Source organism: Pecten maximus, chromosome 2 (assembly GCF_902652985.1).
Source record: "Pecten maximus chromosome 2, xPecMax1.1, whole genome shotgun sequence".
Classification (NCBI taxonomy): domain Eukaryota; kingdom Metazoa; phylum Mollusca; class Bivalvia; order Pectinida; family Pectinidae; genus Pecten; species Pecten maximus.
In genome coordinates, this window is record NC_047016.1 from 16,180,839 (window position 1) to 16,203,152 (window position 22,314).

General features: G+C 35.4%; 2 protein-coding genes across 13 annotated transcripts in view; one reads left to right on the forward strand and one right to left on the reverse strand.

Moving 5' to 3' along the window:
• The window catches only part of LOC117319586 (centriolin-like), a 105,533-nt gene extending 98,312 nt beyond the window's left edge, over positions 1 to 7,221 (forward strand). For 9 of the 12 annotated variants that reach the window (XM_033874372.1, XM_033874399.1, XM_033874405.1 and 6 more), the window contains 6 exons: positions 1,111 to 1,242; positions 3,114 to 3,215; positions 3,948 to 4,058; positions 4,779 to 4,883; positions 5,015 to 5,126; positions 5,496 to 7,221. In XM_033874372.1, coding sequence (XP_033730263.1) covers positions 1,111 to 1,242; positions 3,114 to 3,215; positions 3,948 to 4,058; positions 4,779 to 4,883; positions 5,015 to 5,126; positions 5,496 to 5,509 — 576 coding nt within the window. In that variant the 3' untranslated portion in view covers positions 5,510 to 7,221. The remainder of the gene's footprint in view (positions 1 to 1,110; positions 1,243 to 3,113; positions 3,216 to 3,947; positions 4,059 to 4,778; positions 4,884 to 5,014; positions 5,127 to 5,495) is intronic. The other 3 variants (XM_033874435.1, XM_033874420.1, XM_033874427.1) reach the window with 1 other exon arrangement.
• A 1,964-nt stretch (positions 7,222 to 9,185) lies between these two features.
• LOC117341138 (dimethylaniline monooxygenase [N-oxide-forming] 5-like) lies at positions 9,186 to 17,133 on the reverse strand. The gene is made up of 6 exons (XM_033902986.1): positions 17,025 to 17,133; positions 14,088 to 14,302; positions 13,361 to 13,660; positions 12,506 to 13,054; positions 9,925 to 10,090; positions 9,186 to 9,777 (listed from the first exon to the last, which is right to left on the reverse strand). The coding sequence occupies exons 1-6, from the start codon at positions 17,131 to 17,133 to the stop codon at positions 9,509 to 9,511; spliced, it is 1,608 nt and encodes a 535-aa protein (XP_033758877.1). The 3' UTR covers positions 9,186 to 9,508.
• Between the last annotated feature and the right edge of the window lie 5,181 nt (positions 17,134 to 22,314).

Below are 22,314 nucleotides of genomic sequence, written 5' to 3' on the forward strand. Positions count from 1 at the left end.
ATAGTTGACAATATAATGTTATGTTAATAATTTACTGGTATAGGTACAGTCGTCATTAATGTACAGTACTGTAGATGTAATCTATTGGATAGTTGACAATATAATGTTATGTTAATAATTTACTGGTATAGGTACAGTTGTCATTAATGTACAGTACTGTAGATGTAATCTATTGGATAGTTGACAATATAATGTTATGTTAATAATTTACGGGTATAGGTACAGTCCTCATTAATGTACAGTACTGTAGATGTAATCTGTTGGATAGTTGACAATATCATGTTATGTTAATAATTTACTGGTATAGGTACAGTCGTAATTAATGTACAGTACTGTAGATGTTATCTATTGTATAGTTGACAATATAATGTTATGTTAATCATTTCCTGGTAGCTCTCTGTGTACAAGGTTTATATCCTGTATTCATAGCATCTAGTAACTTTCACATCAATTCTGCTGAAGGGTTTTCAAAAGCAAAACCTGTCCGAACTGACATCCGAGTGTTCTGACGTCCACAGTCTAATCCCAACCCATTTGTTTTGTTCTGCATTGTGACGGGTTATACAGATCTTGTTTTCTTCAGAAATGGGATCACAGCATTTTAATGGATTATACAGGATGTCAGAATATTCAGGTTTTACAGTTATAATACAAACACTTGTTGACTGAACTACATATTGAACTTAAAATAAAGCCGCTCCATCTTAATTAGATCTTATTGATTAGAAAAAATGCAGGTCATATCTGTCATAATCATGGTAATGATTTAACCATACAATATTAATGTACTATACAGTAAACTCCCCTTTATATATTTTACTTAACTGTTGCCACAGGTAATATAATATATTACCTATGGCAAATAATAATGTTGCATCAGGTATGATTCTGTGTTCAGTATATACAAGTGTTGGTGTTTTAACTGTTGAGATGATGTACATATTGAGTGTTAATTACAATCTTTAGCAGTATATTTATTCTCTGAAAGCACATTGATTTTGCATTATCATTATTTATGTACACAGAATTATATAACATTTATGTAGCAGCAATTTTTCTGTTTCTTTTTCTTCATCTTCACATTTTTCTTTGCCTTCATTGACCTTTTAGCAAGGTCCTGAAAACTCTTGTCAGAATGGGAAGTCTTCTGCAGATGAGAAACATGTAGTGGACCATGATCAGAGTGAAAAATTAGAACGTCACCTCGATTCCCTCCAGGAGAACCTTCCCAAACCATCTGAGGTTTAGATCTGTCTCTGTTAGCCACACCTAGAGCTTATTTAGCCACCTCATATATAGACACATGTATATTTTCTGTAGTTAGCACTGCTTATAATTAGCACATAGATCAGCCTGTATGGTATATAGCCATACATATTTATGTAGTTGTATTTTATGGTTAATGGAGAACTTCATGTATGACTGGACATCTATTAAATGTCTGAATTATGTATATTTTCTCTATTACTGAATTACTATATAATTATATGACTTAATATTTCTATATACAACATCATTTACATACATTCAACATTAACATTCCATTTCTCAGTATTGTGTGCTAATTTTAGCCAAGTGTACCTGATAATTAAGATTTGTTATTTTTATGGTAAGCCTTGCTGGCCAGCCGAACTCTTACGCAAGGGTTGAGATAATTCCTGTCCACGGAACAAGCCCATTTAACATTCTATTGGTCATAGATGAAGTTTTCCTTGTTTTTCATTGTGTTTCCATGATTGTTATAATGTATATACATGGCATTGTATTTACCAAGGATGTATTTTACAATGTAGATAATTAGTTACGGGGGTTAAATGTTCTACTTAAATTATTCTGTTGGCATTCATGGTCAATGTGACCACCAACGGGAAATATCTGACATTCCATGGACTCCTAAGTGCATTTCCATATTTATTTTGTAAGTTTCTGGTTAGAATTCTGGTTAAGGTAACTACAAATTGTAATCAACTGCAGTTCAATACTGATATTTATCATTATTAATAGAATCAGGAAACATGATACATGTAATATCAAACCAACATAGTTTCTTTTGTGCCCCTACCCCATTCCAAGTATAATCATGGTGGCTTTCTTCCTCTGTTTTCCCTTAATATAAAAGGTATTACAAATGGAAAGTGTTTAAAAAAGCCTAGAAATGTCTGGATTGATATATTGTATTATAACTACATGTAGTTAGAGTTTTCTTGTTTAAAAAGACTACATGGATACTTACAAGGTCGTGTGCATGAATTCAGAAAAAAAAAATCCTTGTTTTATTGAATTATTTATCAGGTCTTAAATTTTCATACATTTTTGTAAACCACTTATATTTCATTGACCATTTTCATAATTCTTTCATTTATAGATGAAATTATAAATTATGCAATCATCTTATTGACAATCATACCTTGGTGACTGGCATTCACAGGCAATATAGTTTAGTTTATATTTACTAACACGGCATGGTATACATTAACACTGATGTCCCTGGGCTGAGGAAATTACTATCTAAATCTGCATGTGCATGTCTGTCTAACTTACAATGTTCATTATCTCATATATCTGTGTATTTCCATGTATTCTCTGTAACTAATTTCTAACTTCAAACAAAGGATTAAACATTGAATTGTGAAGGGTATAATGCACAACTACTGTCACACAGTGGAAAAACAACAAGTAACTTTGTATTTCCAATATTTCAACTTAAAAAAAAACAACATCTTTCTTCCAGCAACTTATGAAACTTTGGATTCAGTAAATGTTATTAAATTATCAATCAGTGCATATTTTTAGAACTGAAGATATATAGCATGGAAATACTTTTAATCTTACATTTATGAGTTCATACATTGTATTTGCATAAAAAACATACATCATTTCATTGTATACTTAAGCAAGAATAAAATACCAAAATGAAAACATTTATAAATTAACCAAAATGTATATTGGCAATGTTTGTTAAAGGTGACAGCTGGACTGCTGTTGAGGTTCAATGGTTTTATTTTCGAGGTCAGACTTTGATATCAGCGGTTTTATTTTCGAGGTCAGACTTTGCAGATATCAGCTGTTTTATTTTCAAGATCAGAGTTTGATATTGGTGGTTTTATTTTCAGCTGATGCTGGAGAACAAAGAAAATGTTATTGATGCCATACAGGATGACAATAGAAAGGAGGACTTAAGAGAGAAGTTGACACAGGAACAGGATTTCCTCAGAGTGAGTATAGCATTGTAGTGAGAGGTTAACACAGGAACAGGATTTCCTCAGAGTGAGTATAGCATTGTAGTGAGAAGTTGACACAGGAACAGGATTTCCTCAGAGTGAGTATAGCATTGTAGTGAGAGGTTAACACAGGAACAGGATTTCCTCAGAGTGAGTATAGCATTGTAGAGAGAAGTTGACACAGGAACAGGATTTCCTCAGAGTGAGTATAGCATTGTAGTGAGAGGTTGACACAGGAACAGGATTTCCTCAGAGTGAGTATAGCATTGTAGTGAGAGGTTGACACAGGAACAGGATTTCCTCAGAGTGAGTATAGCATTGTAGTGAGAGGTTGACACAGGAACAGGATTTCCTCAGAGTGAGTATAGCATTTTAGTGAGAGGTTGACACAGGAACAGGATTTCCTCAGAGTGAGTATAGCATTGTAGTGAGAGGTTGACACAGGAACAGGATTTCCTCAGAGTGAGTATAGCATTTTAGTGAGAGGTTGACACAGGAACAGGATTTTCTCAGAGTGAGTATAGCAGGTGGAGCGATGAAAAACTTTCCTAAAAACTTACATTTGCTTGCAAATATATGAGAAAACACTCGGGTTGAGATATCCCTGTCCACAGAACAGACCCATGTTAGATTCTATTATTTCCAATCATTGGATGTCTCTGATGTGTTGTTGTATCAGAACTATTATTTCCAATCATTGAATGTCTCTGATGTGTGTTGGTACAGCTCCAGCTTCAGGATCAGATGCAGCGACATGCTGACAACATGGAGACTGCACGTCTACAGTCAGAAGGAACAATAGAAAGTCTTCGCAAGAAACTCAACACACTCCAAGAAGTATGTATCTGTTTACTTTTTATGCCCCTGCCATGAAATAGGGGGTCCGTCCCGTCCCGTCCCGTCCCGTCCCGTCCCGTCCCTCCCGTCCCGATCAGATCCAATGTAACTACCTAATGTCAGGAACTGCTAAGGTTTCGAGGTGTCAAGACTAAAGTGGCAGCAGTCGAGGCATTTATTATGTCTTACAGACATTTTCTAGTAATTTCCAGGAAAACTCTTTTCAGCAGACTTATCTATAACTTAATAATCTCCTTAAATCAACACCCAGCCATCGATACATGTAATTGTTAGTGCAGCTGCATGTATATGGATGTGATATATAGATTTTTCTTTATTTAATCTCATGTATCTATCTTTCTTAGTTTGAGGTTTAATAATCGATTGATATATATATAGTTTCTCATATTCATTATCAAAAATGAGATATAAGTTCAGATGCCTATTTATGTTGTATATACTACAGATTGAGTATTGTCTGTATATAAGTATTAGTCAAAAATAACTTAGACGCCTATTTATGTTGGATAATAATAATAAGTTAGACGCCTATTTATGTTGGGTACTATCATTATTGTCTGTATATAGGTATTAGTCACAAATAAATCTAGATTCCTGTTTATGTTGGGTACTACAGATTGTGTCTCTGTATGTAGGTATTAGTCACAAATAAGTTAAGACGCCTATTTATGTTGGGTACTATCATTATTGTCTGTATAGGTATTAGTCAGCACTGGAGAGTCTGGGTTTAAGCCATACCGTCAGCACACTCGAGCACGGTCAAGTTCGCCTGGTCAGTCTATACTGGACACATCATTCCGCAAGGTAAGGTTCATGAGTGTAGCCATAAAATTAATCATTCCTTTCAACAAAGTTAAGTTACAGTCGGTTGGCAAATCAATTCAGTACATTTGAAGAAATTGCAAATGAAATCATTAAATTGCTTCATTTTGTAGGATCGTTCACCCAGTCCGAACTTTTCAAGACGAAGCTACTTATCTCAGCGACCAAGGTCAAGGTCACGGTCAGAAGAACGCTCAATTAGCCCATCAATTGCCGAGAGAGAATGTAAGATTCTATTAATAATTAACATGTATTATGTAGGTCTTCTGTAAAACTGTAAACAACAATAATAAGAGGTAAAAGTCAGAAATAAGTAAAAATGAAATACAAATGTAAATTAAAGATAAGTAAAATGTTTTCTTTTTTGAATTCAAGAGTAAGCAAGATGAAGAATTTAGCCAGTCCCATAAATCAAAGTATTATGGATGATAATTGGTTACATTAATAAATCACCTGGTTGATATATTACATTTTACTGAAATAGCTAGATTAAAGTGTATTTGATGTTTCAAAATGTAGCATTATGATGTCTGTGATGTAAAATGTACTTTGAAATGTCCATTTTATCAATTATTTTGTCTGTTTACATTGCAGTTTTAACAGCATAGTCGAAGAGATTCTATGAAAAAGAAGGATTTGAAGATGCTCCCAAAGTATTCTGGTGCTGAATTATTAGAAAAAAATTAGCAACATTTTAAACTGCATCAAGGATTATCATCCTTCAATTACCATTAAATTTCAAAATCATGTTGAGACCAGCAATTCATATAGATAAGAATGATAGCAATATATACATAGAGAATATTAGTCATGTGGCCGATGCATTGCATATTTTACATTTATTTTCTCTCTCATTTTGGAAGGTTTTTTTTATTAGTTTTTAAAAAAAAAATGAAAGTGATAAATAACATAAAGCCAACTCATTTTATTCTGAGTGTGGTGTTTTTAAATTTTATATACCGTATGTGAAAACCAAAGTTATGAAAACTATTTTCTGGTATAAGGATATTTTTTGGAGAAGATTGTTTGTATTTTGAATAACATAGGGTCTGGAAACAGGGTGTTTGATGTGTTTTTGATATTATACTATATTTGAGGGTTTCAATGTTGATTGAGCTGAAGTTAGTGGGGAAAAACATTTTTACTTAGTGATAAATAAAAAGTAAAATACTTTCTGTACTATATTTCACTTCAAACAGCGAATTTTCAAGGTATTTTTTAATTATCTTTGAGGTCCTAACTCTGAGCAGTGAAATGTTTTTTAACGTTGTATAGTTTGTTGTAACGTGCCAGCCTCGCATATCTGTGATATTGTAGATTCCAAATAGATCAAAATTAGCTTTTTGTTTCCCTGTATGTTAAGTTGAAGGATTATTTATTTAGTTATGTGAAACATTTAGTGCAAAGATAACCAATCATAACTGTGATATCATGAATGTGATTTTACAAAATTTGACAATTTACACGGCCGTCCATATCTTTTACTCACGTATCTTATTTATTGTCGAAACATTGAAATGGAAACTCATTTATTATTGTCATATTTCATTGATGAATTAGAAAATATTTATCATTTAAGATATTATATGCAGGGAAGAAATGGTTATTCCACTTATTATATTACAGAAACAAAGATTTTTGGAGGTTAAATGATTTTTTGACTGTTTTAAAATGAAGTTAATTTACAATGGTTTAGATTCTTTACAGTGTTATATTGTAAAGTGAGCTTTCAAAATTATTATAATCACAGGGTTTTTGAAATTAGAAAACTTGTAACCTATTTTTGTGAAATAAAATTCCATAAATGTGTTAATTTATTGACCTGTATTGAATTGGAATCTTTGATCCATAGGATCAATGAATTAGTGTTTTGGACAGTAAATGTATTGTAAAACAAAACAATGATGATAAAACATTTAATGTTGATTTTCACAGGGTTTTTATAACAGATTTGATAATGTTGGAATCTGATTGTATCTAGTATTATACTGTGATGTTACCAGCTGATAGCTCTGACTTTGCTGTTGTTGTTACCTACAGCTCGGACAACCAATAACATGCTGGTTTACAATATAGGTAATGTTACTACAATAAGGTATACACTATGATTACTGTGTGGTAGTATCTCACTATATTACATGTAATTCAGTATTTACATTCCAGTTTTGAGAAAAAATATTTTAGAATTTTACTCATACAGGGAACAATTGTATATTATGTATAAGTTATTGAACCATACAATATTTGTAAGTAAAGAATATTTATACACATAAGTGCTCTGTTTATTGTACAGAGAGGAAATTAAAATATTCGTAATATTTTTGCCTTGTTGTTGCTAATTAAATGAAAATTTCATCACTTTGACACCTCACATCAAATAATGAAACCACTAGTGTTATTTCACTTAATCTTAAATAAAACGATTTTCAGGTATGCACTGAAATAACCTCTTGATTAAAGTAGAACAAAACATGAGTTCTAATATGGAAGCAGTCAGTGTGTGAAGGGTTGAGGAATTTGGGTTCACTTGAAATTGAACAGATTGGTGTGCTATTGAGCGGAAATATTTTCTTTTCATAGTAACAATAACCTTGACCGCTGAAACTGAAAAAGAAATCCCAAGCAAGCAATTCCAGTTAAGAACCAGTCATATGAGTGTGCGAACTTTGACCCCACTTGAGCGTTATTACGAAATTTAAAACTTACCTTCTCGCCGGTATGTCAACAAAATTTTAATGTTTCTACAAAGCGTTTTTGAATATGCTTTATTAATCTCATTGACGGGTTTAGCGTTTGCTATTATGGCCATTCGGCTATTCAGTGGACGAGAATTCAGAAATGATAGGAAAACGATGAATATATATACAGTAATGTAGAGGAATTACAGTTTTATACGTGCTGCTTGGCTTCTATGTTAAAGTGTACCCGAAACGAAAAACGATATTCAAATATGTTATTCTGTGTAACCACCAAATAAGAATGTCGCAAACCGCATCAAAATCGGTTAGCCGAGTGCCGAGATATCGGCACTTCAAATACGCGATTTGCACCTGTCGTGCGACTGCTAATCAGCGTATCGGTCAGTCACGCTGATTTGGAACTCTTCAGGTTATGATGTCACAGGTTTAACGGAGTAACTGTAATGGTGGCAAATATTAAAGACGACAGTGTGAACAGTAGCAACACAGACATGTCTTAAAACGATCTGGACATGAGTTTTGAGGTTGATGGCTTTCGCGAATATTGCCCACAAGAAGATGGCATCCAATCATTTAAGCATTGAACTGTTACCAAATGGTAGTATACAGTCGATATGAATACAATTTGGGTGACAGATAAATAGTTCATGTCGCCCTAACGGGCGACATTCTATTTATCTGTCACCCAAATTGTATTCATATCGACTGTATACTACCATTTGGTAACAGTTCAATGCTTATATTTACATTCATAAAGATTTTTTATTTACTGTAGGTTATGACGCGTTTAAATTTGCCGCTTACCCTATCACTGACGTCATCAAGTTCAAATACCGGAACAGCCGAATTTTCCAGAAGGAATAATATAGTCCCTGATGACGTTATTAATAGCAAGCACATAAGATCGTTTTTGTACAAATTTGGCTTTATTTTTTATTTCATATACGCTTGTAGGTATCGTCAAATTGTTCGCAATTGCACAATTTCTGATTGTTCAAAATCGAAACCGTTTTTTCTGCGCAATGATATAAAGTGAACATTTAGAAGTGATGCGGCTTTGAACGGGCATTGCCCAGGACAGACTCGATTCATCGGAAACACTTATGTTTCTATCGACTGGATTTACGTTATTTTAAGAATACAAGCGTTTAGATTCTAAATGAAAGTCGTCTTGACAGTAGGGGAACACGATTCCAAGGATATTTCGTTCGAAACAGATTCCAGTCTAACCGGTCAACTCAGTGTCGCTAGGCTAACTTAGCAGACGATTTTCAACTTCACAGGGGCACGATTTTGTAAGGTAGGCCTTTGAAATCAGTTAATAACCACAAAACTAAAATCCAGTAGGCCTACACACACACAACCGGAAACCATGTCGATACTCCCGATATTTCTACAAGATTGATTTTATAAATTAAATACATTACTTTTATTGTTGTCGTATTTTGCATTTCTGAAAATTCCGAACGAACCCCTGTGAGTGTGACGACATTGACAATTTGATCATATTTCGTATAGATCAATAATGGCACTTATAGTAATTTCGTATTGACTACATTTTTCTAATTATAAAATGATACTGTCATAACTTGTGATGTTGCTTTATTTTTCGTTGTGGCTTCTGTAAATAAGTGCTAGCATTCCAAAGCTCTCTAGGCCGAAAGTAACTGGCGGCCATTGTTTAACCTACAACACTTGGAGCTGTATTCCTACACTGACCGAATCACTGTAAATTGTAATATACAGTCTCATGAATACAATTTGGTTTACTAACGACATATAGACAAATGCAACACAGAATGTAAATATATCAGTTTGAGCCTTTAAGAAAATTAAATCTTAGGCTCTGAATATGACCGCTTGGGTAACACAGACTGATACCAGTGACATAGGCCTACAAACTGATGGTCAGGTCATGGTCAGAAGAGGATACAATACACTCAGTATATACAGAATCACCAGAGCCACTGCTAGTTTAAAATACAAGCCATGAGGTCCGTCCTGTTTTATGTCGAGTGGTCTGGTTTTCATTGGGTGCCACGTCCGGTCCCACTGTGTCAGTATGGCTTGTCGGGCTCCTCCCCATTTACCTGGCCCCTCCAGTCGGAACTGATACGGTGTACAGGGTCCAAAGACACACTTCATGGCAAGCAGAGGGTCATGCAGCAACATTTTGGCTGAAAGGGAATTTGTCGGAAATCGGATGAAATCGGTATCAACGTCTGCTTTTCTTTTCCGGCTGAGTAATTGGATTATTTATAAAGTCAGATGATAACAAGGAACACAACACGGTCAGTAGTAATCGTTATATAAACTGATCTTACCTAAATTTGGGCAACAACCATTCAGTTCAGCTAGTTCGTCCATGTAGGGGAGATAGTCTACTTGTATCGTATGGCGTGTTGACTCCACATAACGGTGTCGGACGGCTATCCTTTTCTTGCGGATGTCTGTCCATTGGTCTGCTGTGGCCGGCAGCTGGACGTCCCCCTGTGGAAGAATATAGAAAGATACACGATGTAAAACATTTAACAAGAGGCCCATGGGCCTTGACGGTCACCTGAGTTTCGAAATATTTCAGTTACTTTAATTGACCCTTTTTGGCTCTACCCATCAGTCCAAGGGGTCAGTCTGGGCCAACATGTGCATACCATTAAGCTGCCATCCCACACTGATAATGTTAACAAAGTTGGAATGAATTCCAATAGAAATCAAACAAATTATAGTAAAAAATGTGATTTCCCAATATAAACTATAGTAAAGTTTACCCCCTCCCCAGGGGCAAACGTGAGACCCCAAGGTCATGAAATTAACAATTTTGGTAAAGCACCCAAGATTCTTCCATCTATGCAGAGTATTTGATTCTACCTTATTAGGGTGTTGAGATGAAGATTTTTGAAATTTCAGTCAATTTGACCATTTTGTAGGCCCGCCCATCAGCCCCTGGGGCCAGTCAGGGCCAATATGTAAATACCATCATACTTTCATCTCGTGCTAATAATGTTAACCAAGTTAGAATGAACTCCAACAGAAATCCAACAAATGATAGTCAAAAATGTGATTTCCCTATATAAACTATAGTGAAGTTAACCACCTCCCCAGGGTCGTGAAATTCACAATTTTGGTAAAGCACCTTAAGACCCTTCCATCTATGCAGAGTATTTGATTCTACCTTATTAGGGTCTTGAGAAGAAGATTTTTAGGTCACCTAAGTCTCAAGTGACCTATTCTAATCACCTTTTGTCCGTCGTCGTGCGACGTGCAACGTGCATCGTGCGTCCGTAAACAATTTACATTTTCGACTTCTTCACCAAAACCGCGTAATCATATTCGATGAAAGGCAGAAAGCTTCTATGGCTAAAGGTCAAGCAAAATTGTGAATTATGAGGTCCCAACACCCCCAGGGGCCTGAGGGACTGGGCCAAATAGGGTCAAATTGACTAAAACTTCAAAAATCTTCTCTACTCTCAGATATGGTGGATTTGTATTGGAATTCATCCTAATTTGGTTAACATCATCAGCATAGGATAAAAATTTGATGGTATGCACATGTTGACCCTGACTGACCCCCAGGGGTCAAATAGACTGAAATTTCAAAAATCTTCTCAAGACCCCAATAAGGTAGAATCAAATACTCTTCATAGATGGAATGGTCTTAATATGCTTTACTTAAATTGTGAATTTCATATAATTCACAACTTTGCTTGACCTTTAGCCATAGAAGCTTCCTGCCGAATTTCATTGAATCTGGTTCAGCAGTTTTGGAGAAGGAAGTCGAAAATGTAAATTGTTTACGACGACGAAGGCGATTAGAAGAGGTCACCTTTAACCTTGACGGATGACTACCGAAATCACGGACGCATGCATGTGTTTACTATATATATACTCCTAAACTAAAGAGAGTACAAAACACATTGATGCCATGCTGTGACGACCGTTTCTTTCTTGCGGTCATATATTGCAACATGCTGGAAATCTTAAATAATTTGTTTGAAAATGTTCGTAACTTCGCCGAAAGGTCCCCTTTTTCTGACGCGTTGGCTTGGACAGCTGAAAGTATTATTTGTGACAGCGTTTGTGGTGAAAGCAAACACACAGACCGACGACCCACTCATAACCACAGGTATCACGTGGTATCGGGTGTTAATGACCAACACACAGCCCAACGACCAACTCATAACCACATGTACCACGTGGCGAGGTTACAGACATTTTAAAAGAAATTGCTAAAGATTTCAAGCATGTTGTAATATAGGACATCTTCGTCACCACGACATCGAGATATTCTATTTAAAACCAAAGTTCACTATATGGGTAATATGTCGTATATAACGTTTAACTCATGCCATCCAATACACCAATATATCTGTCCCGTATTTACCCGACTAAACAACGTAACAGGCAGTACTTGTCATTGTGTTATATATGTATGAGATTGTGACCAAACAACAGAAATACGGGTCAAGATAAACATCGGAGTCCAATGTTAATATCGCGTGAATGAGTGGACGGTCTGGCCACCAACCTACCGACTCTGCCTTCTAATGTTATGACAAGATAAAAACGAGTGCCCTTGTTCAACGAGTTGAATAAATGTAAAATCAAAATAAGTTATATATACATGCATATTGCAACATTTCCCGATAAACAGAGCGATGTTCTGCAAAACGGAACCGTGGTTTGTTGTTCGGCAAAACGGAACCGTGGTTTGTTGTTCTGCAAAACGGAACCGTGGTTTGTTGTTCTGCAAAACGGAACCGTGGTTTGTTGTTCTGCAAAACCGAACCGTGGTTTGTTGTTCTGCAAAACCGAACCGAGGTTTGTTGTTCTGCAAAACCGAACCGTGGTTTGTAACAGCTCGCGACGAATTCCGTGAGTAGGCGTTGTTAAATACAAATAACCTACCTTGAACACGCGAGTGGCAAGTCGGGCCTGCATCTCAGACAAAGGCATCACGGAACCAAGCGGCTGGAAACATCCTATCACGCTCAAGGTCGGCTTCTCAAGGTCAGGAGGGAAAATATACTTATACAGGTCAACCTGATTATCCTTCACGTTAAATATAGACTTATCGATGAATGGAAAACCAAATATATAACCCGTCCCGAGAATGACCGCATCAACTTCCTCCTTCGTCCCGTTATCAAACTCTACCTCGGTTTCCGAGAAGCATTTGATGTTGGGTTTGATGATGACAGAACCGTTAGCGATCTTGTTTGGTAAGTCATCGTTGATGGTTGGATGTTGGGCAGTAACTTTATGCTTTGGCATCAGCGAGTATTTTGCATGATCAAACCTAGCATTTAATTGTCTCTCTACTAAATGACTGATTAAAGACTCCGGGAGAAGTGTTTTAATCCAATTAACTTGGCGAGTCAGCAGCATGTCCACGGGTATTCCCGACTTGGCAATGCGGTTGTATACCCATGTACCCCGCCGCGTACTTAGGAAAAGCTGAAAACCAGAAAATACATCATCATCATCATCATCACCATCATCATCATCATGTTTAGATTTCTTCATTGTGACCATGATTTGTCTCATTTTCGAAAATTAATAGTTATTATCGAATTATATCGCGTTATTACCCGAAAAGATGTCCCCCTTTCTCTTACAAAAATTGGTCCAGTCGGTTTTTGTATGTTATAAACAAGAACTTAAAACAAAATAATAGACTACCAGGGAAATTATTTTTGGAAACTATAAAGGAAACAATACGTTTGATATAACAGACTGTATTGTTATGTGCGCAAGAATTACTTTGGCGGTAATCCTTGACACCTCCACGGCTACGTCACCACCCGAGTTGCCCACTCCTACAGCTACAACTCTCTTGTCCTTGTAATCTTCCAATGATTTAAAGTCATGTGTGTGTGTTATGCTCCCTTTGAATGTATCCATTCCGGGGAAATCTGGCATCTTCTTTTGGGCGTGATGTCCTGTGGCAACCATAACGGCGTCAAAAACATAGGAAGTGACTTCATTCGACTTCTGGTCACGGACCTGGAGCGTCCATTGTCCTGTAGTTTCGTACTCTTCGTGTTTTCCTAAATGCATAACCTGCATCAAATCAAAAGAAAACTCAACGTTGTTCTATATACATGTCTGCGACTCATTGAGTTTTCGATACGAGAATAACAGTGTATTGAAAACAACCTTCAAAACTTGGTGACTCTTAACTTCCTATATGGTAGATCGTGAATATAGAAATTCATTTGTCAAATATGGTATTTTGAGTTATCCAGTATTCTGACCACAATATTCCATTCATATCTCCAAATCGAGAATTAATGTGTCGAATTATGCCCTAATTTCCCGATCGGCTGTAACAACCATATAACCAAGGGCAGCAATTTGAAGAGCTCGCAAAAAACGTACAACTACAAGTACTTGGATATATTATACCCTAAGTGCTCGGATACAAACTACACAGACCGCTTTCATAACGTTTGCTATGGCGAGAGTTAAACAACAGTCTTCCACTCACCTCGTTATTGAACTTAATGTATTTTTCCAGGTCAAACCTTTCCGCATACAACTGGAAGTACTTCTGGACGTAGGTGTTGTGCATGTAGATTGGGTACTCCTCCGGGATGGGGAAATCACTGTAGCACATCATCTCCTTACTCGTGTTGATCACCGTCGACTTCATCACGCATGCCTGGTCAGGACGGACTTGGTCCGTGTAGTTCCAGAGTCCACCTGTGGTCAGTAAACCGTGCAATTACAATCGTTAGTTTTTCATCTTATCGAGATCGTTTTATCATTTTAATACTCTGTACCTTTTTTGTTGAAGTTTGTTTCCGCTATTTCACAGAAACTTCATGATTGATCTTTTCCAAATTTCATATATAGGTCTTCATGATCCCTACCTGTGCGTGTTCAAATTAGACTGGTAGGAAAATAAAATGGTGAAATCTAGCTTTATAGACAGCATTACTCTAAAAATTCACCATGGATCAACGTGGTCTCTAGTTTTGCATATTGAATTTTGACACTGATCGGGAAAATATACTCTACAGACGGTCATATTGAGTTTTGAATCTGATCGGGAAAATATACTCTACATGCGGTCATATTGAGTCTTGAATCCTGTAGAATTTTGTATGTATGTAATCCTCTACACTTACTATGTTTATGAGAATATAATTTTGTCATTGTCATCGAATGTAATCATTATATTTCAAATTATATAATGGGATTGCAATTCGACTATTTTTGAAAAAAAAGCGTTTGCCTTTATTTAGTTCCAGATTTGTGGAGCAATTTTCTCCTACAGCTGTCTTTTACTGATTTCTTTGAAATTTGACAGGCTCTACAATCATATCGGTATGAAGTTATGTTTATTGAGTAGAAATTTGACAGGCTCTACAATTATATCGATATGAAGTTATGTTTATTGAGTAGGAGACTGTTGGTTACTTTCATTAATCAAACTGTTAGAAAATTAAAGATTGAGTTTGTAGTGAATTAGGTTAGAGGTAATGCCACATGGTCATTCTAAAGGGGCATGCATTGAAACCTTATTTCTATACAAGATAATATAACACTTTATGTTATTATCGGGTATTTGGTGTTACTCTTGTTATTTAAGCATTGAACTGTTTTCAGTTGGACGTTATGGGCTGATGAATGCCAACTGGACAAAGGCAAATTCAACATGAAGCGCTAGCGCGCTTCATTAAATTTGCCTTTGTCCAGTTGGCATTCATCAGCCCATAACGTCCAACTGAAAACAGTTCAATGCTTATATTTACATTTGACAACGATTTTTAAAGACTATATCCAGGAATTTTGCTCCTACGATGAATGAGCAAATTATTATCGTCAAAGACGGAACAGCCTTTTCAAGATGAAAGCCATACCATATATATGTTAAAAGGATCATTTTTTTTAAAAAGGGGATAACTCTTATAGCATAATTGTTTCACAGGCCTAGTTTGTTAAAATCATAAAATCTGCAGGAGAAATCGGGCCTACATCTCGATTCATATTAGTTGCAATCATTAGCAACAAAAACCTACAGCAACTCTCATGGTAACGCAATTTCTAAGACTCTTATTGTTGTCTGTATGCTATTTTGAACCCGTAACTAAGGAAGTCATTTTGCATGGATACCGGACCACAGATGTAATTGAACATTCTTTTTAAAAATCATATCAAATATTTGTATCTAAATTAAACTTTGAAGTTTTTTTTATCATTATTTCTTTTTTTTTTCGCTTTTCTCCTAATGTTTGATGCTTGCTGACATTCAATCTTTCAAGAGGAAAAGAAGACGAGGAAGTTTTAATATAGATCATTCAATGATGGACGCCAAAACCCTTTATTATCTCTTGTGTAATTGGCGAAACATCGTTATGATAAAACAGAAAAAATCGTGCTGATTTTGCTTCTTGTTTGCTATTGGATGTCTCATTGAATAACAAGCAATACTTCCTGTTAACAGAAGATATCTCATTGATTAACAAGCAATACTTCCTGTTAACAGGGGATGTCTCATTGATTAACAAGCAATACTTCCTGTTAACAGGGGATGTCTCATTGATTAACAAGCAATACTTACTGTTAACAGGGGATGTCTCATTGATTAACAAGCAATACTTACTGTTAACAGGGGATGTCTCATTGATTAACAAGCAATACTTCCTGTTAACAGGGGATGTCTCATTGATTAACAAGCAATACTTACTGTTAACAGGGGATGTCTCATTGATTAACAAGCAATACTTCCTGTTAACAGGGGATGCCTCATTGATTAACAAGCAATACTTCCTGTTAACAGGGGATGCCTCATTGCTTAATAAGATATACTTCCTGTTAACAGGGGATGCCTCATTGCTTGATAAGATATACTTCCTGTTAACAGGGGATGTCTAATTGCTTATTAAGATATACTTCCTGATAACAGGGGATGCCTCATTGCTTGATAAGATATACTTCCTGTTAACAGGGGATGTCTAATTGCTTAATAAGATATACTTCCTGATAACAGGGGATGCCTCATTGCTTGATAAGATATACTTCCTGTTAACAGGGGATGTCTCATTGCATAACACGCTATACTTCCTGTTAACAGGGGATGTTTCATTGAATTATAATATATTAACAGGGGATATTGCATAACAAACTATGCGATCCAAGTCATGCTCACCAAATAGGGACACAGTCTATATTTACTGATATCATAAAAATATTGGAAATATCGCATTTTACAATTAATCTGGAGCATCATGAAGATTTTTTTTCTGATATTTTCATTGAAAACACAATGATATACCCGCGTAGGTGTGGTCTTGTCACAAGCTCGGCAAAATCTGACGTATTTATTTCTAGCAAAACAAAATACATCAACACTGTTGAATTCTAGAGTGTCGATATATTTATCCATGTATGTGTTGATTCATGTGACTTATAAACTCACCTATGTCGTCTGTCCGTTCAAAACAGGTCGGTTCGAGTCCTTCGTCCAGACAACATTTGATGGCGGGGAGACCACTGGCCCCGGCCCCTATTACTGCTATTGTCTTCATGAGTGATCTTCTCGTTTCTAGTTATTAAGTAAGCAGTCCTGTCCTGTATCATTTGTTGATAAACCCTACGTTCTGTTAAATGACATGCGAGAGCAGGTTGCACACATGATGTACAATGTACAATCGGGTACTTTTTTTTTTACATGTACATGTAGGTCAAGTCGATTGTGTATATGGTGGTGGGTATTATGACCTTGGCGAACGAAAAATGAACTCTGGAAATACTCTTACATATATTCTAGACTTATTCTTACCTCATTTGTACTGCAACAGTCGGTAGTTTTCTTTACCATTTTGACCAAAGTTTCGAATCGGAGCGATTCTTTTTAACCCATTGAAACAAAATATAAACGTATGTTAACAAAGTTTAGATTATCTGCGCATAATCTTAATAAAGAAACTGGACGTCATAGCAATATTAATAGAGTAAATAGAGTATGTAGCAGATGTAACGACGGTGATATTATGGATGAATTTCATTTTATTTTGAGGTGTTCATTTTATAAGGAATTAAGGGGAAATACATTTAAAAAATTTATTACAAAAGTCCAAGTGTGTTTAAATTAATAAAACTTTTGAGTGTAAACAATGTCAAAGAACTATGCAACACTGCCAATTTTTTGTATTTTGCTGAGAGGCAGCGTGATAACCAGTAATATTACATTTTTACCAGTGAAATATCAAAAATTATTCATTCTATAAAAGTGATATTTTTCACTAGTGAATAGAGTCTATCATATTTTTCACAAGAATATCACTTTTGCTGATTTGACCAATCAAATTAATGATTAGAAAATACCAAAATAATTGACCAATCAGAAAGCCCGACATATATGTCAGCACCTGGTAAACGTATGCAAACTTTCGCTGTAGGCCTAGTTAGCATACGGGGTAGGTTTTTCGTTGATAAAAAATGTAATACACAGAATATCTAATAGTGTCTTCAGTAATACCAAATATATTTCACCTGTGTGGCTAATATTTTGATATTTTTCACTCGTGCTGCGCACTCGTGAAAAATAAAATATTAGCCCCACTCGTGAAATATATTTGGTATTACTGAAGACACTGTTAGATATCCTCTATATACTTTAGTAGTTATAGTGTACAACACTCTAGCTTATTCTTACATATTCAGTTAATTATTCTCTATTATTAGTTTGTACTTAATTATGTGTAATTTTTACAATGCTTATTCTACCATTGAACACTTTTGTGTGTTAAGTTTTGTGTATTATTACACATAGCCATCACTCTCCTGATTACGTAGTTATTTACTTATGCTGGTGTATGTGAGAGTGTATGAATGTGTATAAAAGTGTGCGAGTGTGTTTTATTAGACGTGAATAATTGTATTCTTTGTACATGTATTGTTGATGCGCCTATGAGCTGTAAGGCTCTCGACAAAATAAAGAATCTGAATCTTCGAACGGTAGATGGTGTGAAGAGACGCTATTTTTATTTTCATTTTTCTGTGCCTTAATAAAAACTTTTACTTTAAAACGTATATTGAAAGAAAGAAATATTGTTTTCACAGTAAATTGTTTTTTTTTAATTGATGAGTACACGCGAACCTCTGACGAAAGTTTGAAATTAGCGTTATATATTGTACAATAATTGGAAAAATAAGCTACTGTATATTAACTGAAATTAATTTCGTTTGTTGGCCCAGACAGAAGTGCTCCATTGATCTTATTGTGGAAGGAAACCGGGGTAAAATTCATCCCAGTAGAGCCGATCCCATACCTTTCCTCAGAGGTTGTATTCAGTCATATTGTTCCAAAATAGCCAGAAAGTAGATGATTTCAAAATGGCCGCCGCAAAACGGTAACAAATCTTAGTGTTATCATATTTCTACTTCTAAACATGAAAACAATCCAATGCTAGACGGTCAAATTTCAACTTGTCATCCTATATGTGGGCACAAAATCAATTTGTATGAAAGATTACTTCTGAAAAAATATGTCTGATGTGAAAAATCAGCATTTATTATTTTTAGATAAAAGAAATTACTTAAGTTTTAATTTATAATAATCAAATATTATACATTTTCAGTATAGATATAGAAAAAAAATGTATGTAAAATTACCACTCAATTTTCTAATTGATATTATCCATTCAATACACTGAAACATGGGAAGTTAAATTCAATGGAACAAATGTTTTTGAACATGCACACATTTTATTTTATTAATTTAGAAATTGCGCTTAAATATTGGTATACATTTGAAATCGATTGATCGGGTTTTTGAGCATTTTTCTATTTTGCCTTGACTGATGTTCGAATGGAGGTGAGCTCTGTTATGGAGAAAATAGACCTATTCAAGAAAAAAACATTTTTTTTGTAGGAGTATGTAACGATAGATTAACCGATTAATGCTTGAATATCGATCGTTTGACACTAACCGATTATATCCGATCACCGATGTTAATAACTCGACCGATTCCCAACACTACAATGTAGGACCATCAGTCAGTATGGAATACTATGAAGGACCATCAGTCAGTATGGAATAATATGAAGGACCATCAGTCAGTATGGAATACTGTGAAGGACCATCAGTCAGTATGGAATACTGTGAAGGACCATCAGTCAGTATGGAATACTGTGAATGACCATCAGTCAGTATGGAATACTGTGAAGGACCATCAGTCAGTATGGAATACTGTGAAGGACCATCAGTCAGTATGGAATACTGTGAAGGACCATCAGTATGGAATACTGTGAAGGACCATCAGTCAGTATGGAATACTGTGAAGGACCATCAGTCAGCATGGAATACTGTGAAGGACCATCAGTCAGTATGGAATACTGTGAAGGACCATCAGTCAGTATGGAATACTGTGAAGGACCATCAGTCAGCATGGAATACTGTGAAGGACCATCAGTCAGCATGGAATACTGTGAAGGACCATCAGTCAGCATGGAATACTGTGAAGGACCATCAGTCAGCATGGAATACTGTGAAGGACCATCAGTCAGCATGGAATACTGTGAAGGACCATCAGTCAGCATGGAATACTGTGAAGGACCACCAGTCAGTATGGAATACTGTGAAGGACCACCAGTCAGTATGGAATACTGTGAAGGACCACCAGTCAGTATGGAATACTGTGAAGGACCACCAGTCAGTATGGAATACTGTGAAGGACCATCAGTCAGTATGGAATACTGTGAAGGACCACCAGTCAGTATGGAATACTGTGAAGGACCATCAGTCAGTATGGAATACTGTGAAGGACCATCAGTCAGTATGGAATACTGTGAAGGACCATCAGTCAGTATGGAATACTGTGAAGGAACATCAGTCAGCATGGAATACTGTGAAGGACCATCAGTCAGCATGGAATACTGATAAGGACCATCAGTCAGTATGGAATACTGTGAAGGACCATCAGTCAGTATGGAATACTGTGAAGGACCACCAGTCAGTATGGAATACTGTGAAGGACCACCAGTCAGTATGGAATACTGTGAAGGACCATCAGTCAGTATGGAATACTGTGAAGGACCATCAGTCAGTATAGAATACTATGTAGGAACATCAGTCAGTATGGGAAAATATGCATGAACATCAGTCTGCATGCAATACTGAATGGTATGTCAGAACATCAGTCAGTATATCTTATTATGTATGACCATTAATCAGTATAGAACGCCACATAGGAACATGAGTCAGTATTGAATACTATGTAGGAACATCAGTCATTATGGAAAACTATGTAGCAATATCAGTCAGTATAGAATATTATCCAGACGCATCAGTCAGTATGGAATACTGTGTAGCAATTTCAGTCAGCATGGAATATTTTCGATCTGGCATATACTGTGTATAAACATCAGTCGGTATAGTATAGGTAACATCATTCAATATGTAATACTAGTGTGAGTCATTCATCATAGAAAACTGCATAGAGGAGATCAGTTAACATTTGATAATATGTAGGAACATCAACAATAAATTTACACATATATTGTCATTTGATACTTATGCATGCTATCTGTATAAGACTATAAACGTACTTCAGTATAAACCTATTCCAAGTTTTTCCAGACAAAACAAAGTTACTATCATTTTCCTGTAAACTCTTTCTTTCCCTTAGGATAGCGTAAATAAGTGATACTTTTGAAGTGTTTAGTAAAATTAGGAATATTCTTATTTAATAAGTTCAGTCGTAGAGCTAAAAGTAAAAGTTCAGTTTGGAAATGGTTATTCTGGTATTTTGATTTTTCGGTATATCTTTATATTTGTAATAATGGTAGTTTTTTTGATTTTGCGGTATATCTTTATATTTGTAATAATGGTAGTTGTAGATGTGGCAGCATTAAATGTATATGATGGAGTTGTGCCATACACAGATATTTCATTTATCTTGCATATGAATTGGGAAGTGGTAATGTTATATGTTATTATTTATATAGTATAATAAACTTTAAATTTGATGTGTTATCTGTTTGTTGTGTCATGTTTAGTAGTAGAAATATAGTAGCAATAACATTTGTTTTATTTTTTTTTGGTGGCCATTTTTATTTTGTCTAATCAAATCCATTTCAGTTAAACTATGACTGTATAAGCTTTATCTATGTATTAACGATATATAATAACATCCGAAAACAGATGATTTGACACAAAAACAAACTTATTTTGATAGGTACACTTTCTAGTAGTTTGCTCTACCTCACTCAATAGAAAACTTCGTTATTTATGGGTACCCCACTTAGAAGTGCTATATAAAACAGTTCCCAGCATTTCCCAGAATTTTGAAAAGTTCCCAGGATTTTTCAGAATTTTGAAAAAGCACATTGATAAAGTATTTGAGAATTTTAACTTTGAAATACGAAAATAGATTAAACATTTTCACCGTAAACTGATTCTGCCACTAAGCAATTGCAACAGTTTTCCAATTATATTTCTGCAATATGCTAATGACAGTTCACTTATACTAGATAGAAAGGAGGAGTTGCTTAAAAGAACTAACACATTTTCCAGAACATCTGATTTAAGAATTAACTTAACAAATATTCTTTTTCCGAAGTTTATCTTCAGTGTTTATTTCTTTACTGAATCCTTGTGAATTATTCATGAACTCAGTTGTATCCTTTATGAACTTCATTAAAATGACAAGGTTAATAAAATCAAGAGAGATGATGGAGGTCTTAAGATGGCGTACCTGTTGCCC